This window comes from Danio rerio, chromosome 3 (assembly GCF_052040795.2).
Source record: "Danio rerio strain M-AB ecotype USA chromosome 3, GRCz13ab, whole genome shotgun sequence".
NCBI classification, from domain to species: Eukaryota; Metazoa; Chordata; class Actinopteri; order Cypriniformes; family Danionidae; genus Danio; species Danio rerio.
In genome coordinates, this window is record NC_141023.1 from 20,561,228 (window position 1) to 20,580,576 (window position 19,349).

Here is a 19,349-nt window from a genome sequence, read left to right on the forward strand (position 1 = left end):
GCGTCCTGCAACAACACTTTCTTTGCCATCCCAAACAATTTTATTAATCAGTGATTTGAGTCATTGCAGAGATGTGTGGATGCAGTCCTCCAAGCTCATGGGAGTCATGAACAATATTCATTCTTTTTCCACTGCACCATGACTTTATATTCTATACTGAACTTTATTTCTGTTAAGAGACAAGACTTTAGTCTAAGCAAAGTCAGAGCTTACTGTCCTAATTAAATAAAAATCAAGACATGATCATATTATATTTTGGTAAAATAAGCACAATCTAGAGGTCTTTGCCTTTAATATAAGCTTCTTCTGAAGCTTATTACTTGTTGTTCCTAAAACTTGAATATGCGACTATTGTCAGCTAGTGTATTGCTCTGATGTAATTTGATCAATAAAGAATACTATTTTTACTATTTATTTGTACTGACTTCTCTACCACATTACAATAAAACACATCCAACAACATCACACAGGATTATTCAAATGTTTTTGAAATATTAGGAACAGCTTCCCCTAACTTTTGATTTTTAAATATGAGAAACACCAGCTGGAGGGCTGCTGTAAATCAATGGCTTAAGAAATACAGCTTCATCTCGCTGTCAGGATATCTTTATTGTCAAACCACTTATTATCACAGTACAAAATGACTTGTTTTTTCACCCACAATCATATAACGCCCATATATTTCTGATCATGTATAATCACAGCTCTAAAACTTCAGACCGCAAACAGAATGTCTACCCCTCTACTACAACCTAATAATACATTCAGAAGGCTCTGGACGAAAATAATGCCAAAGCCACTTGAATCATAATGGCTTTGCGCTCTTCAAACTGATAAATATTATTTGTGACAAAAACAGTGATAGACAGGCTCAAATACAGTTCAAATCAATAATAATAATAATAATAAAATGATAAAAACAACCACCAAATACAGTAATACTCACGTGGCTTTCAGTTGAAGTGTGGAATGTATGTGCCTGCCTGTCTTGTATGTTTGTAGAAATATAGCAGTGCTATTCTAAACCCAATATAACGGCATGATATTTAGATTAACATATATAAAACAACCCCCCAAAAATAAAAATGAATATGAAAACACCCCCAAAGATGACATAAACATAGTACACTCATAGTGCAACTAGCTCCATCAACAGCACAACTAGAATAGGAATATGGATACATCTTTGCCCTGGTTTTAAGTCACTGATAATCGATATTCAAATAAATATATATATAAGCTCAGTGAGGATTTGCTAGGTCCCGTGACTGATTTCCCTCATCTACACTGGCCCACGTTCTCTCTGTGCATCTCTCCATCTATTTCTTGGTATCTCTATGTGCTCATGTCTTATTGTGCTTTGCTCCGCTCTTTCTCTCGGTCGGCCACATCGATTGCAGCCATGTTGCGGGAAGCGGTGATGAGGTGAAGGAAACTTATGCCAGACTTCAGCAGACACACCACGCCGCAAACTCCCAGCAGCCACTGCAGCCATACTGAGCAAAAACAGAGAGAGAGAGAGAGAGAGAGAGTAAGGGGTTATTCATGAACATACAAAGCAGACGATATTCAAGTTGAAGTCATCTGGGTTTCATAATATTGTGGCAGTGCATACGTAAGAAATCAGCAAGAACAGGCTGTTGAATTATTAGATGATAACACACAACCAACGTGGTGGACAATAGGACCATTCCGCTATAGTAGACCTTAAAATGTTCAGATGTTGCTTTTCAAGATTGCTCAAGCTGTAGCAGTGTGTGGGACTAGTTTCTTCTGCATCTCATTCAAATTAGGACTGCACGATATATCGTTTGAGCGTCGACATTGCAATGTGTGTGTCCACAATGGTCACATCTAGACAGATGGGATAATAGTTCAAATCAAACAAAATCAACACTCTCCAAAACTGACAGCTTTGCTCTTTCTATTGATGACTGTTCCGTTTATAGCTCTAAACAGGTTAAGAGTCTGGGTGTCTTCCTTGATAGCACCCTATCTTTTGATTCTCACATCAATAACATCACCCGGTCTGCTTACTTACACCTACTCAACATTAACCGTCTTCGCCCTTCTCTTACCCCTCCTGCCACTGCTGTTCTCGTCTATAGCCCTGTCACATCTCGTTTAGATTCTCAGCTGCCCGTATCATCACCAGAACCCCCTTCTCTTTACATCACCTCTGTCCTGCAGCAGCTTCATTGGTTACCAGTTCATTTTCGAATTGATTTAAAAATTTTTGATGTTAACATTCAAAGCCATTCACAATCTCGCCCCTCCGTATTTGTTTGCCCTCATCCACATTTCTGTTACTTCTCGCACCCTGCAATCTTCTTCCTCCCTCTACTCGTCTGTTCCCTCTGCTCGTCTATGGGCAACAGAGAATTCAGCCGATCTGATCCCGGGCTTTGGAACTCGCTACCACCTGCCATCAGAAACATTGACTCCCTCACACTATTCAAATCAAGACTAAAAACCCACTTATTTAAGATGGCTTTTAATACTCAATTAATTAATTTTATCTACACTATTGCTGTGTTTATTTTTTTGTTATTTCTCTTGTTGTTTTATTGCTCCTGTTTTATTGTACGGTGTCCTTAAGTTGGCAGAAAGGCGCCTTTAAATATAATGTATTATTATTATGAGATGATAACCTGTTTCAAGGTTTACTGCAATTTGAAATAGTCAAGATATTAAAACCGTAAAAATGATTCGTTATACCGTTTCTAGGGTATATGTAGAGGGTTTTTTATGTGTTGTGAGGAAATCTGTGTTTTTGAAGCTAATGAAGATAGTAGAAGTCAATGGTTTATTTTAATTTAAAAAATGTAGCCTGTAGATGTGTGACAAGATCAATTATGACCAGAGATGTATAGTAACGAAGTAGAACTACTTCACTACTGTACTTAAGTACTAAAAGGCAGTATCTGTACTTTACTGGAGTATTATTTTTTTCTCCTACTTCCACTTTTACTTAAGTACATATTTTCCATGAGTTTAATACTTTTACTCCGATAGATTTTTTATGTGCTGCATCGTTACTCGTTACTAGGGGTGTCAAAATGATTGATATCAGTTCAGTAATAGGTCATAACCGGTTATTACGTGATGACGTCATTTATCTCCTATGCGCGATGTCGCAATACTATGGCGAAGGACGGAGGCGCGAGGGCGAGGCGGCACAGCACTCCAGCCGCTAGTTTACTGTTAGGGAGAAATGTTGTAAAACTTCACCTCTGCCTATCTCTCGCTCTCTCACTTTAGACATTTGACCCGCCGGCCAGTTTGTAAGGTAACTTTTCCTCTCTTCTTAGCTGTTAAAGCTGTGGATCCAGACATGAGCGTGCCTCATGTGCAATTAAGTTTTCTCCACTGTGTCTATTACCTGTGATAATCGCGTATTTTTCCCGCCATGGGTGAACAGCGCTTATATTTCTAAAGCCCTTTCTGTTGAGGACAATAACCAATCATAGCCGTGTAAGACCCGCCTGTCAGCGCTCAAAAAGCAGGCGGGATAATATTGACATGAGTTTATTAGCTGTAAATGCTTGTGCTGTCTTCTGTGCATGAGTTTTGTTTGATACATCCAGAAAGAGTGTTTTCTTTGAGCAGGTCAAATTAAGGGCACAGTTTGTATATCTGACTGCTGTATTAAAGGACAAAATTTTATTACAAAAACCCTTTAACTGTCACACCAAGACAAAAGCAATAGAATTTTTTTTGATTGCATTTCTTAACTCCTAATGTCGCTAGTTAACACAATCAGTGCATTTTTATTCAACACATCACATTATTTCTAAAATATCAGCCTCTACCAAATGGTTGAGATGTTGGTTTATGGTAAAAGTACCAGAATTAATAAATATACTACAGAAAATATGAACTGTAAGACCAATTTCATTAAAAACATGATAAAAATAAATAACAATTATTACTAAATCATAGCCATAAGCCATAAAATATTTCAGATTTTCATTTATAACAGTAATATACACATTTTCCTGTTTTTTTTTTTTTTTTTTTACAATAAAATCAAAATCAAGTGAATTAGTGAAGCAGGATTTAGTTTGCTTGTTTAGTTTAGTTTCACGAGTGCTTCCAGAAGACAGAACTCCTGTTCATTGTGGTATTAGAGAGTACAGTATGTATGTGAGTGAACATGCTGAATTATCTCATCAGTGAAGAGATTTTCTGGTTAAAGGGCCTGACGATGTGAGCTCTTGTACCATAGAAACTATTTACAGAGAAAAACAGTATCATAAGCCATGTTTCTTTTCGTTCTGCTTAATCAAATACCTAAAAAAGATATTTAAAATAAACAAAACAATTAGTGTATTTTGACTGCTTTCTTTAATAACTACATTACACAATACTTGTACTTTTACTTTCAGTACTTGAGTAGTAAATTTTGAAATAAACTACTTGCAATACTTAAGTACAAAAAATGTTGAATACTTTTGTACTTCCACTTAAGTATGGTGCTTAAAGAGCACTTCTACTTCTACTCAAGTCACTTTTTGATAAAGCACTTGTACTTTTACTTAAGTATGGGTCTCTAGTACTTTATACATCTCTGATTATGACAAGGTCTAGCAAGATTAAATCGAGACAAGATTTCTCGTCGAGGTGAAAAGTTGCCTTTTGAGTTGTGACGTTATGATGGAGCATGAGGGTGAAATTAGCATCGAAGACTGGAGGCAGGCTTGGATTTGAACTGCAAATCAAGTGCTTTGCACACACCTGGCAACCCAGGCTGGCCTCAGAGTTACACGTGTCATTTGGTTGCTTGGGCGAGAAGCCAGTTAGTAGTTTATAGCTAACTATAAAGTTTGCAAGTGCTTTATGGCATAGAATTCATTCAAACAGAAGTAAAAAAAAAAAAAAAAAAAGTTTTTTTTTTTTTAAAGCACCTAAATAGTTTTGTAGTTTGTGATTTTTTCAGTTAAACTAAAATCTATTTTCTGTTCATGTATTAGCAAATATTTTGTTAATATTTAAAATTAATAATAAACTATTTTCCATTCACATAGGCTATTAGCAAACTTTTTTGCAGTGTTTGCATGCCCTTTACTCCATAGAATTCATTACAATAGAAGTAAAATAACATTCATTACAAGTTGATTTTCAAAAAGCATTTAAGTAATTTTGCAATTTGTGATTTTCTTTTTCAGTTGAATAAATGACGATTTCTAAAAAAAGTGTAAAAATCTCGTCTTGTGTCATTCTCATCAACGCAATCTCGTGTCTCGTCTCATCTCGTGGAGTATGCATCTCGTCACACCCCTAGTAGCCTGACATGCTTACTGTTCCAAAATATTATTAATGTTTCCTAAAATGTAATATATTATGTTAAATGGGGGGAAAAGTTGTTGTTTTTTACTAGGCCATTAAAAATTTATTATTTTACAGCAGTAAAGCCCAGCCCAGGGGCCTGTGCACACTAGGGGCCCCTGCGAGGGGGGGGAAAATAAATTGGAATAAACGAATAAAGCGATTCACGCCCATCATCGTTTGATTGACAGAGACAACTAAACTAAAGAGCGCAGCAGACAGCAGTGTGAGTGGCGTAGCTCGTAAAAAGCATGGCAACATGTTTTGACGCAATCGATCATGAACCCGGTTCGAATCCAGCGCCTGATGAACTCTTTTTTTTCCCCTCACTACATATCAGATTTTGCCTACTCTTCATCACAAGGAAGACAAGTAGGAATCATTATTAAGTGTTCATAGCACTGGATTGGAAAGGTGTTATATCCAAATCAAATGCATTACAAGTTTGTAGAAGTTATACATTGAAAATACCCTTAAATATACATTTTAATACTGCTTCAGTGAACTTAAACAAGTATATTAAAATCCATTCATTTAAACTAGCTGTATTTTTTTTCAAAGTATGCTTTAAATGCTTTAAAAATAGGTTAAATCTTTGTAGACTTAATATATATGTACTGTATATCATTTATTAAAAAAAATGCGGGCAATACATTATAGATTAATTTTATTTAAAAAATATTATATTAATCTTACTTTCTAATTTAACTATAGGGATGCAGCTAGGTAGCGGGCCTACAGGACATTGTGCCCAGGAGAATTCTTAATCCAGACCTGATTCAAAGCCACTTCAATAAATAAACCTGGCTGGAGGAAATGAAATATGCTGATACTCACCCTGGGGTTCTTCGATGTAGTACATTATATACAGCAGGCAGAAGAACAGCTCATTCCCCATACACATGAAAAACAGCACCGGCTTTAAAAAAAAACAACAACACTGATGTCATGAAAGCCAATAAACACTTTTAAAGACATATATGTTTGACTACAACTGGTTAACAAGCAGAATCTCACTAGTCATGTGCCTTTAATGCGAGTTCTTGACTGTGGTGTCGTTTACACTAATGCGTTTACATTTTAAAACACATTCGTTTTATTATGGTTACACCGTTATCAACACTACTCCAGCATCGTAGACCCCCAAAAACAGTGTTATGAAAACTATGTAGAGAGTCTGCAATGCAAACTTTTGTAAATATAGGTGTGGCTATCCATGGTCGCTATCCGATTGGTCTTCTGGACCATATTGCTGACTGATTGGTCAAGACCCTCTCATATTACCTTTAAAACTATACTGTTATCCTGTACACTAGCATGCTGGCAAAATATGTGCCTGTCCAGTGAACTTGAATGGTCAAATATAATGTGTTTTAGGTTGAATGGTGTGGATGGAGGTTTTCCTTCAGAGCATCTTCATTCTAAAAAGCCGCTTTAAAACAGAAACGCACTAGTGTAAACGACATCTGTGAGTGAATGCGTGAATGATTGCTTTACCCTGGATGTATAGTACAGCCGTAAAATGGGGTTGCCAGAGAGATCAATGGCCTTATGACTAGTGGCTCCCTTCATCATGGAACTGGAAGAAACAAAACAAACACTCTGATGATTAGCAATATATCAACACTGTATACAGGGTGGGTCATGTTTGTGGATACACCTTAATAAAATGGGAATGATTGGTGATATTAACGTCCTGTTTGTGGCACATTAGTATTTGTGAGGGGGCAAACTTTTCAAGATGGGTGGTGACCATGATGGCCATTTTGAAGTTGGCCATCTTGGATCCAACTTTAGTTTTTTTCAATAGGAAGAGGGTCATTTGACACATCAAACTTATTGGGAATTTACAAAATGTGCAGCACCTGAAACTACGGATACTGGAAGCCTATGCTGGCATTTCTCCTGCGGTGTTGCTATCAGTGGGAGAAGAGGGCTGAATTGACAATCCAACACAATGGGCAGCACATTGAACACATTTTATAAGTGGTCAGAAACTTGTAAATAACTCATGAAAGAATAAAGTTACGTTAAAACCAAGCACACAGTTGTATTTCGTGTGAAATTCTCAATAAGTTTGATGTGTCAAATGACCCTCTTCCTATTGAAAAAACAAAAATTGCATCCAAGATGGCCGACTTCAAAATGTCCACCATGGTCACCACCCATCTTGAAAAGTTTGCCCCCTGACATTTACTAATGTGCCACAAACAGGATGTTAATATCACCAACCATTCCCATTTTATTAAGGGGTATCCACATAAATGGCCCACCCTGTATAAATAAATAACAAATTTTAACATTTTTGGATGAATGCTTTAAGAGGACTAATAAATTGAAGATTTTGATTAAAGGGTTAGCTCACCCTAAAAAATTAAGATATTTAAGATGAAATCTAAGAGCTCTCTCATCCTCCATAGACAGCAAAAGTCCCAAGCAACCATTGTCCAAAAAGGAACCATGGATGTTTAAAATAGAATAATTCACATTCACGTAGAAAAGACTTTAGTAACACATAAGAAATTAATTATACTTCATTTGTCATTTCTGTTTTATTATTATTATTTCTGTAAAAATATTAACATTTTACCGACAAACATTTTGTATTCAGTGGGTCCTTGGGTTGGCTGAGGATCTGTAAAAGGTGGAAACCCCTGGGCTAGAGGTATAACCCCTGCTCTATATGGGAGATATTACGGCTTCAAATGTGCATTTTATCAATAAAAGTGCTATTGTTAGTGGATCTGCATTAATTGTGGTTGCACATTTAATTTGGAAGCTTCACTGCAATGGAAATCAGTCTGAAAATTAGACTAATGAAGCTTGCATTGGAGAAGGTGGCACTGGCATCACAAGATTCACAAATCAACAGTCTACTCAAAATAACTATGTTGGATGATCCATACCAATTTAGAGCAGGATAATTTGTAAACCTGTAGATTTTTAAGGGTGCTCAATGGCTTCTTACTAATTTATGTACTGTATGCAGCAGGGGTGTCAAATTGAGTTGCTAAAGGGTCGCACCCCTACAATTTAGTTCCAAACCTTATTCAACATGCTTGCCTGTAGGTTTCAAACAAGCTTGAAGGACTTAATTAGTTTGATCAAGTGTGTTTAATTAGGGTTAAAACTAAACTGTGCAGAGCTGCGCCCTCCACCTTTCGACACACCTGGTATTCAGAACATCCAGTGATGCTTACAAGGTTTCGCATTGACGACATATTATGTTAAGCCAACCCAGAAATAAGAATCACCCTGACTCTCTTGATAAAACAAAAATGCTAAAATAAAAGAATTTAATTTCCTTGATAATTTTTGTTTTCCCCACTGTAAACCACGTATTAATAACAATCCCTTTGACAATCAAAAAACACACACAAAAGCTTTAAAAGTGTTGACTCTGGGACGATGGAACCCTCCCAAGTTCAAAAATGCCTTTTCCTTTGCAATTAGGACTTTTTCCAGCAGCTCTATTTTAAATAAAAGATTATTTAGACATACCTGTGCAGATGCAGCCAGTGACTGGCCACGTCCAGACACATGCTGAGCTGGAACAGAAAAGTGTAGGACGGGTACAGCAGTGCCAGGTTCACCAGCAAACACATGGTGGCACAACGATCGGTCAACATGTCCAGCATTGCACCAAATTTTGTACCTAAGGACGAGGCACGAATGAGTACAGAGTAGGAAAGACACAGAAAAAGGAATAATGTACAACACCGAGCTGCAAAAGACCTTGATTGAGCGCACGGGCTGCGTGTCCATCGAAGGCATCCAACAGGGCACTCAGCAGGTAACAAAACACTGCTGGGCCTGGGCAGCAGGGCATCAGGAAGAAGGACACCAGAGCCAGTACGATACGGGCATATCCTATTAAACGTGTGGGAAAAGATACAAAGGAAGCATGAGTGTACAGTGGGAACTCACTCACTATTTACTTGTTCAAAATCTCCTAGACTTTCTTTCTTCAGTTAAATATGAAGAAGGTATTTGGAAGAAAGCTGAAAACGTCGAACCATCAACTTTGATAGGAGGAAAAACAAATACGATGGAAGTCAGTGGTTATAGGTTTACAGATTTCTTCAAAATATATTATTTTTTCTGCAACAGAAGAAAAAAAGTCTAAGAGGTTTTCAAGTAAAGGTTAAGAAAATGCTGACTATTTTCACTTGTGGTTGAACTATCACTATAAAAGTTATTAAAAAACATTAGAATGGTGTTATATGTTTATAATACTAATAGACCGAGTACTTGACGACAAACCCGAAGGAAGATGGCACAATAAATGTCAGTGGCACCGACATACCACGCATGAAAAAATTCGAATACCTCGGATCGGTGATTACAGCTGATGGTGACCTGCGACCTGAGATCACTGCGCAGATCAATGCCACATGGACAAAATTTCCTGCGACAACTGGCGTGCTCTGCGACCGTCAGATGAAGGATTATCTGAAATCGAAAGTCAATCGAGCAGTAGTTCTTCCCGTCGCCCTGTATGAAGCTAAATGCTGTCCGATCACGAAGACTGCCGAACGACGTCTCGCTGTGAGGGAAACGAAAATGCGGCGATGGATCAGCAGAATCACCAATCAATTTGCAATGATGACATCCGACAGCGATATGGTGTAGCACCAATCAGAGACAAAATGCAAGAAGCCTGCCTTCGGTGGTATGGCCACGCACTACGTGCAAGCGAATAGTCTTTTGCAAAGAAGGGCGTCAACATCAATGTTGAAGGAAAACGTCCGAAAGGTCATCCAAAGCAGCGATGGCTTGATACGTTACATGACGACCTTGTCGCCGCACGACTTCATCCTGACCAAGCCTTAAACCACGATAAATGGAGGACTTGTTCCAAAAGAGCCGACCCCGCAACCATATGGGACTAAGGCCAAAGAAGAAGAAGTTTATAAAACTAATGTACTTGCATTTTCACAATTGCTTCAAAGAATGCTCAAATCCCAAGAAACATGCTATTTAATCTAGTGACATGGGCCATGCTTTGTTTCTCCAAAACAATGACGTCATACAACCCCATTATCTGGTTTGGCTTTATAGAAAACAGGAAAACACCAAAGATGTAGTGTTGTGCATTTTATTAGACTGCATAGAGCAGCATTTTTCACAGAATCTTAAAATGTATTTGGTGTAATCAATCAGCGCTGCTACTTCACAAGTTCATGAGCAATAAACTGTGAGCGGTGGACTTTGATATATTAAATGATCTGCGGCTTTCGTGCTTCATCTCATTAGTCTCATGATTCATTCCATTCATCCTTATACAGTACGTCCTGTAGGATGTAATAAAGATGACAACTCCCATATTTCCACACTTAATCATGGTGTCTGTCATCAAACTACACCGTTGTTTGTTGTGAATAAGCACCCTCTTATGGTGAAAATTACACAGTGAAATTGAAGTTTAGAAGAATAGATTGCCACTTCCAAAGCTACAGTTGAAGTCAGAGTTATTAGCCACCCTTTGAATTTTATTTTATTTTTAAAATATTTCCTAAAATATGTTTAACAGAGTAAAAAAAATTTCACAGTATGTCTATTTTTTCTTCTGGAGAAAGTCTTATTTGTTTTATTTTGGCTAGAATAAAAGCAGTTTTTAATTTTTTTAAAAACATTTTAAGGTCAAAATTATTGGCTATATATATATTTTTTGATAGTCTACAGAACAAGCCCTCGTTATACAATAACTTGCCTAATTACCCTAACTTGCCTAATTAACCTAATTAAGTCTTTAAATGTCACTTTAAGCTGTATAAAAGTGTCTTGAAAAATATCTAGTCAAACATTATTTACTGTCATCATGGCAAAGACAAAAAAAAATCAGTGATTAGAAATGAGTTATTAAAACTATTGTTTAGAAATGTGTTAAAAAAATCTCTACTTTAAACAGAAATTAGGGGAATAAACAGGGGGGCTAATAATTCGGACTTCAATTGTATATAGTACACAACAGTGGTTCTAAAAGTGGGGGTCCCAATGATAATCTAGTGGAAATTTGCTGTGTCGCCTCACAGCAAGAAGGTCCCTGGTTCGAGTCCCGTCTGGGCCAGTTGGCATTTCTGTGTAGAGTTTGCATGTTCTACCCGTGTTGGTGTGGGTTTCCTCTGGGTGCTCCGGTTTTCCCCACAGTCTAAAAATATGCCGTGTGGGTGAATTGAATGAACTAAAATTGGCTGTAGTGTATGAATGTGAACGTGAGTGTATGGGTGTTTCCCAGTATTGGGTTGCGGCTGGAAGGGCATCCGCTGTATTAAACATGTGCTGGATAAGTTGGCGGTTCATCCCGCTGTGGCGACACCTGGTAAAAAAGAGACTAAGCCGAAGGAAAATGAATGAATAAATGAGGTTTGACTCTGAGACAGTAATATTGTAAGGTGGGAAATTACTTTTAAATAACAGAAACAGGAAATGCATAATGTATTACAGTTTAGAAGTAACTTGCACAAGACTGTTAAATTATGAAGAAATAAGAGGGAGTACTACAAATTAATGCACACAAGTGCTTACAAGAAACACATCTGAACACGGTCATTTGTCTACGCTGCACACTTGTTTTCAGATCACTGAAAATGTTTTATAGTACCAGGAGGAGAAAGTGAAGTCAAACAAATGTTGGTTTAATGATTGCATACGTCACTAGAAATAGGCCAGTAGATTTGAATGAAAGGTCAAATCAAGGCGTTTTAAAATAGGATAGCGAGATAACATGTAAATGACACATGGTTCAGATATTCATAATATATATTCTGCATTTAGAATGAAAATGATTGAAATTAATTGGTTGTAACGTGTAATACTACGCCAACTTTAACCCTTTACACTGTATTTACAGTATTAGTAAATGAATGTGCTGCATCAAATGAGCTTCATGGATTACGATGACAGCCAATAGCATCACGCAAAACATCCGCAGGAAGTCAAACCAACCGATGTCACAATCATTTACAATACTTTAAAACATCACGAAGAAAGCATTTATGAGCTATATATTAGATGTTTTCACGAAACACCATTACTTGTTGTCATTATGCTGCCGTTGAATGTGCGCAGAACTCTATTGCGCGCTGACGATCTGTTTCCGTCAACTTGCTCGACTGACACTCACCGATTAAATTCGGGACGAACAGGAATATATTTTCTTCGGTCATGATGCCGAGAGTTTCTTTCTTTGGACGGAGCTCCCTGAATTTGTCTTCTAGCTTTCTGTTTCCCTCAACTCCCTCTGACTGCTGGAGGACTGTAGATGAGCGTGGCGCGTGACGTCATGTTTCCTGTACGCGCGCACGCCGCAGAATGAATCCTCCCCTTTAATTGGCAAGCGCTCAGTCTGCGCGGTCACAGGCCGCAGCTGACCTCAGATCAGCTGTTCTCTGACACCACTGTGACAGTGCCGTATTATAACAGGTAACTAGCAAAAACATCTATTTCTGTCTGTCTGTCTGTCTGTCTGTCTGTCTGTCTGTCTGTCTGTCTGTCTGTCTATCTATCTATCTATCTTTCCATATTTCTTATTTTTCTTTTCATCTAATCTTATTTCTATCTATCTATCTATCTATCTATCTATCTATCTATCTATCTATCTATCTATCTATCTATCTATCTATCTACCTTATTTCTTTCTAATGTCCATTAATCTATCCATCGATCTTATTCTATATTACTTCTTATCTATATCCATCCATCCACCTTAAAATGCTTAATAATTTAATACAAGTGATCGCATTAAACTAATGTCCTAAATGTCTTAAAATGGTGTCCCTCGACAAACGGGGGGTGATTCCACAATCAGTAATTGTTTTAATCTTTCTTAATGTATAGTTTGTCCTGTGAAGTCTGTAAAGTCGATCTTGCTGTTCATTTTGGCTAGAAAGAGATTAATATTCTCAGACAAGTCTTTTCTAGGTAACAAAAAATTGGTGCAAAATATAATTGTGAGCATTTTAGCAAACCAATATTATCTGGTAGAAAATGTTTATACTGTATTCATTTAACTTGCCATAAATACTTCTGCATAATAATATAACAATTATAACAAATATAACAATTATTAGAAAACATTGAGTTATGTCATTAAATAATTGTAATACGTGTACAGTTTAATATTAGTTTATAGGTCTAAAAACATTTTTTAAAACCTAGCTACACTTTACGTGACAAAAGGAATTTCACTGGAGAATCATTTAGTACCATAGTTGTATGTGTGCTATTTAGCTATTTTTTTAAAGACAAATTTATATTAATATATATTTTAAAGTTCATTAAACAAGAACACTGGTGGTGATAATAGATTATACATTAAAAAAAGCAAAAAATAAATGCCATAATTGTGTCTAGGACTAAAAATAGTACCAACATGTTGTTTTCTTTTTACAAGCATCCAGTAATTTCCACTTAGCACAGCCTCTGTCTCTATGGAAACGATCTTTTCTCTGTACCTTCAGCAAGGCAGATGAACATTTTGTCCATTCAGAAAACAGCCCGGCGGAGCTGAGAGAACACAGTGCAGAAACAGATCACACAGCAAAGCACATTCGGTTTGTATCCTTTTTTTAATGACTTGTTAATCATTTTCTGTACAAGTTCTATAGCCCATGTGTGTTAAAGAGTCCTGTAATCATATCACCTGAACGTAATTTGGCCTTTTATTATTATAATCAGAGCTCCCTGAACAACCATACTCTCCACCAGCTCCAAACACTGCAGACGATGACAGTCAATTTCATACATTTACCACCTCCAGATTAGATTACCGCCAGATACTGAAACGCCCCCTTTAAAGAGAATACACTAAAAGAATCCAGCATGTGTTGCTGTAAACGCATTACATGGCAGCCCAGAGCTACAGACGGGCCGAGGATTGTTTGTTTAATTTCTCCTCTTCTGTCCACAGATGTTAGTAAGCGAGTAAGAACCTAAGAGGGAGGAGCAATGAAGTGAACACTGAAAAGTGATTGGCCAGGCACAGGGAAGTGAGGTACTGCACTGAGAGTCCAAGTGAACGCTGGTGTAGAAAGAGAGCTGGCAGTGTGGGAGCACAAAACATTTCGGAAAAAATAAAAAATAAACGATGCAACATCACTGACAAAACCTAGCTTCGTAGTTCACCGCGTATGCTGGAGATTTTGGTTGTCAATGTAAACACCTTGTGGAGTTGTTTTGTAGATACAAAAATATGCCAAAACAATTAGGTAATGCAATCCAGAACGTAAAATGTAAAATGGAGAGGAAAAAAACAAACTTACGGATCATAGAGCAGGTTTTGAGACACTTTACAGTCGTCTAGAAATGTTCTATACAGCTAAAATCTCTTAAAATGGTCTGTACAAGTTTAATACTGGCTCTAAAATACTACTCTCCTGACAACGCACTGCACAATAGACTCCTACCCTGAGATGTAACAAGGAATGCTGGGATAGGTAGTCCTTTTTTTGTTGTTTTTTTTGTTTTGTTTTTTAAATCTAAAACAAGACCGTGACACTGTAATATTTCCCACCTAGTGGTAAGCATTGATAAAAATAATAATAAAAAAAACCTTAAAATTAGTGTACAACACAAATATTACAGCGGCAGTAGTTGTAACAATAATGACAGTATCTAATTTGTTTTCCCCATCTCACTCTCCAATTCACATAGCAAAATTATTATTACCCTATATAAGAGTTAGTGCTTGTATATACACACACACACACACACACATGTCGTAGAAGTACAATATAGATCAAAAGTGTGAGCAGGAAACAATCTTTCAGCGTTCTCCATTAAACCTCCGGCGGGTGATGTATTATACACATATATATATATATATACTCAAAGTCATATATAAACGTCTGCTGTGTGTACGTTTGTATACAAACGGTCTCTGTACATCAGTCTCATGCGCGGAAACTCAACTCTCTTATGGACATGTACATCCTATATACACGGGCAAAAGAAATGGCTTATTCACCTAGCCAGGTTCAATCTCTTTTTCAAAGTAACGAGCGCTAAAAACAAGCTAAATTACAGCCCAAATTGCAACTTAAATGGCAGCTTGTCCTTATAAGGACGATGGGCGGAGTTGCTTTTGCTTAGCCTCTAGATGGCAGTATGACATATGTGGCATTACTTTAAAACAAGCTAAACACGTTTCAAAATAAAAAACGCCTTCTGACCCTTGACTCGAATACAAATGTACAGTTAGAAACCTATCCCTTGATAGATGTTCTTTTAGTATTGTTTATTTTTAGTACTATCTACATAATTACACAAAGATCAGTTTAATCACCCTTTTAGTTCCTCAGTTTACGCCTGGTCTCCCTGAAACTTGCTACCGCACCTTTCTATTGCATCCGACTTGCTCCCGTTAGCAGTAGAATTGATGTTAGTAGGACTCATCCTCTCCTGGCTCAGATTATCTGGCTCAAACACAAAAGTCAATGAATCATTCTGCCATTATTCACTCGTCCCTAAATCTCGTAAAGATGTAGTTCAACATTTGTCATCATTTACTCACCCTTGACCCAAACATGAGTTTCTTAAGATATTTGGAAAAATGTTGTAAATCAAATAGTACTTTCCTTTTCTACAATAGAAGTCGGGATCACTTTATTTTGATGATCATCTTAGGTGTCAAATTCGATTCCTGGAGAGAAACAGCTCTGCACAGTTTTGCTCCAACCTTAATCAAACACACCTGATGCAACTAATTAAGTTCTTTAAAAGAGTCTCAAACACCTCGATTAGTTGGATCAGCTGTGTTTAATTAGGGTTGGAGCAAAACTGTGCAGCGCTGCGGCTGTCCAGGAATTGAGTTTGAGATCCATGCTTTAATGCATTTTGTTGAATTTACAAGTTACATTCTCAATAGATTGTTTGGTGTGGTTAGGGTATGGTTAGTGTAAGTTGGCATGTACTTGCAAAGTTTCTTATAGTCAGTTAAATGTCTGTTGAAGGAGCAGTATCTAAGCAGACAGTCTACTTATACTCAAATAAAAATTGGCATGTAGTTGCAATGCAACTTATAGTCAACAAAATGTCCACTAGGGACCATTAAAATTAAGTGCTACCTAATTTGCACTTTTTTGTTCAACAAAGAAACTGGGTGAGTAAATAACAGAAATATTCAATTTTGAGTATCGATCCCTATAATGCTGCTCTTTTTCCATATTAAGTACTATGCAAACTATGGACTATGCGAAAACCATTTGGCATTTATAGTTTAAGTACTATTTTTATTAGATTTCAGACATAAACATTGGTTTGCTAAAATAAAACATGCTTTGTAGTCACTTTTATGGTTCTTATATGGTGTTTTCAGCTTCATTTTAGAACTTGGGAGTCAACCAATCAGCATGTAGGGTTCGTCACAACGTTTCAGAGAATAAATAATGACAGACTATTCATTATTTTTGGCAAAATATTCCACAGAAAATGAACTCAATTGCACTAAATGTACTCTTCCTGTAATGTTAAAGTACTATTTTTGATATTCAGACATAAATCTTGGTTTGGTAAAAAAAGACGGTTCGTAGTCACTTTTATAGATCTTATATGGCGTTTTCGGCTTCATTTTGGATCTTGAGAGTTGACCAAACAGCATGTAGGGTTCATCACGTTTCTGAGAGTAAATAATGAAAGACTGTTCTTTTTTGGCAAACTATTCCTCAGAAAATTAACTAAATTGAACTAAATACACTCTGCTTAAAACAATCCAAAATTAAGTGTAAAATAATGAAAAAGTTGCGCAATGTTAAAGTACTATTTTTGATTCATTTTCAGATATAAATCTCAGATTGCTAAAATAAAAGATGGTTCATAGTCACTTTATGGTGTTTTCAGCTTCATTTTAGATCTAGAGACTTGACCAATCAGCATGTAGGGTTCGTCACAATGTTTCCGAGAGTAAATAATGACAGACTTTTCATTTTTTTGGCAAACTATTCCTCAGAAAATGAACTAAATTGCACTAAATGAATTCAGCTTAATACGATCCAGGATTAAGTGTAAAATAATGAAGAAGTCATGTAATGCTGGAACATTACACATTTCAACGTGCAAGAAATCACCTGGACATACACCGGCAGAATCCAAGAGAGTTTAAAAATAAACCAACCAGCTGAAGATGAGCCCAATCTACAGTATTGGCACCACTTATGTTATTTTTGTCCTCCCGCCCACACACGCAAACACACAACAGCATAGCTTTCTGCTTCTGTTACAGTACATCTCGTCTTATCAGTTCCCGATCTAAACCCTGAGCCCTCCCGAATCCCTTGGAAACCCTGAGATCTATCTTCTTACAAGTAAAGGTTTGCCCATCTAAAAAGTCCTCTCTCCGCCTTCCTGCGTGAAGGCCTTCCCTCTAAAAAAATAAAGAAATAAAAATGGCACCATCTGAACTTCGCCCTCTAGGAATACGACAGGTGAGATCCGTTGGAGATGTGTGACGTCACTGAAGTACTCCGGCTCAAACCTCCGTCTCCGCCTGACCCGCCGGCACCTCCACCTGAGGCTGTTCTTCGCAGGGGCCCGGGGCTGTTTCTCAGAGCCATCAGACTGGGGCCTCGGACAACCAAACCTTCGCCCCTTCCTCCGTAGCCACTCTGAGAGGATGAAGATGAGGAGGAAGATGGAGGAGAAGAGGAGGAAAGAGAGATGGGTGGAGGAGGCGGCGGTGGAGGGAGGAGGGCGAGGGATTGGGCAGAAATGTGATGCGAGTGGCCATGAGAGGAGGATGAGGAAGAGTGGTGACCTCCTCCTCCACTTCCCCACTCTCTCTCTCGGCTGTCGCGGTACAGGTGTGGGGTGCTCTGATGGTGGTACTGCTGCGGGATGTAGCGGAGGTGATGATGCGAGGAAGATGATGATGATGATGATGCCGATGAGGCGGAGGAGCGAGAGCCTGGATAGGCACGGGCGGCCATGCTCTCCAGCTCCCGGTCTCGATCTCTCTCCCGACTGGACATTTGCTCTGCTCGGCTGAATCCGGCTGTGCTGTTCTGACTGCGCCAGGAGGGCGGCGCAGCTGAGTTCTGGACACCATGGCTCCACTGGCTGCCTGAGCGGGGGACAGGACGGGACGGCCAGCCTCCAGGCCCGGATGAAGGAGGGTTGGAGTAGCCCTGATTGTAAGCCTCAGCAGGGATGCCACTCAAAGCCATGTTACTGAAGCCCAAGCGCATGCTCTCAGAGTCAAAAGACTCTATTTCCCGAGCCTGTTGTTCAAGCAAAGCTCGGATTCGCTCTGAGCGCTCGTTCTGCAGAGACAACATCTCTTCCTCAATCTAAAGACAAATGTGTAAGAGAAAAGCAAGAATTAGAAAGTTTTTTTTTTCTCTTTATAAAATTAAAGTCCACTGAGATTACACATGATGTGACAGTGCAGCACAAAACAACCCTTATTTTGTCATTTGTTTTTTAAATGACAAAAACCATTACAAAATTAAGTAAATATCATGTTCCATGAAGATAACTTGTAAATGTCCTACCATAAATGTAGTTTTAAATGAGTAAAATGCATTACTATTGTCATTTGATAAACAATACAGCAATTATTTATATTTCAAATGCTGCATACATCTAACTTTTTTTATTAAAAAATAAATAAAACTCTGAAAAATCACATTCATAAGTATTTTTTTTTTGCTCAATACTTTGTTGATGCACCTTTGGCAGCAAGTACAGCCTCAAGTCTTTTTGAATATGATGCCACAAGCTTGGCACACCTGTCTTTGGGAATGTTTGCCCATTCCTCTTTGCAGTACCTCTCAAGCTCTATCAGGTTGGATGGGAAGCGACGGTGTACAGACATTTTCAGATCTCTTCAGACATGTTCAACAGGATTCAGGTCTGGGCTCTGGCTGGGCCACTCAAGGACATTCACTGAGTTGTTGTAAAGCCACTCCATTGATATTTTGGGGGTGTGCTTTGGGTCATTGTCCAGCTGGAAGATGAACTGCGTCACTGTAGAGATGGTATTAGCCTGGTGATGAGCGGTGCCTGGTTTTTTCTAAATATAACGC

At 38.0% G+C, this 19,349-nt stretch overlaps 2 protein-coding genes and 3 long non-coding RNA genes across 10 annotated transcripts in view; 3 read left to right on the forward strand and 2 right to left on the reverse strand.

The window, feature by feature from the left end:
- LOC147845592 (uncharacterized) overlaps window positions 1-19,349 on the forward strand; it is a 344,082-nt gene that overhangs the window by 291,814 nt on the left and 32,919 nt on the right. The gene's annotated exons all lie outside the window — the stretch shown is intronic.
- cdipt (CDP-diacylglycerol--inositol 3-phosphatidyltransferase (phosphatidylinositol synthase)) lies at window positions 571-12,561 on the reverse strand. Its single transcript, NM_207088.1, is given in 6 exon segments — window positions 571-1,496; window positions 6,166-6,247; window positions 6,826-6,907; window positions 8,830-8,983; window positions 9,064-9,198; window positions 12,455-12,561. Coding segments are annotated over 6 exon segments (642 nt in total). The 5' UTR covers window positions 12,498-12,561; the 3' UTR covers window positions 571-1,350.
- Window positions 2,530-5,903, forward strand: LOC147845600 (uncharacterized). The gene is made up of 3 exons (XR_015480660.1): window positions 2,530-2,867; window positions 4,585-4,722; window positions 4,864-5,903. It is a non-coding gene; the product is annotated as an uncharacterized LOC147845600 (long non-coding RNA).
- Window positions 12,597-14,586, forward strand: LOC147845601 (uncharacterized). The gene is made up of 2 exons (XR_015480657.1): window positions 12,597-12,753; window positions 13,791-14,586. It is a non-coding gene; the product is annotated as an uncharacterized LOC147845601 (long non-coding RNA).
- The window catches only part of taok2a (TAO kinase 2a), a 46,398-nt gene continuing 40,928 nt past the window's right edge, over window positions 13,880-19,349 (reverse strand). For 2 of the 6 annotated variants that reach the window (XR_015480642.1, XR_015480640.1), the window contains exons 20-21: window positions 16,122-18,611; window positions 13,880-15,986 (exon numbers count right to left, since the gene is read on the reverse strand). Coding sequence is in view for 2 of the 6 variants with exons in the window: in XM_087244219.1 (XP_087100345.1) it covers window positions 17,736-18,611 (876 nt within the window). In the remaining 4 variants the exon portion in view is untranslated. Of the gene's footprint in view, window positions 18,612-19,349 lie in introns of all 6 variants that reach the window. The other 4 variants (XR_015480643.1, XR_015480641.1, XM_087244219.1 and 1 more) reach the window with 2 other exon arrangements.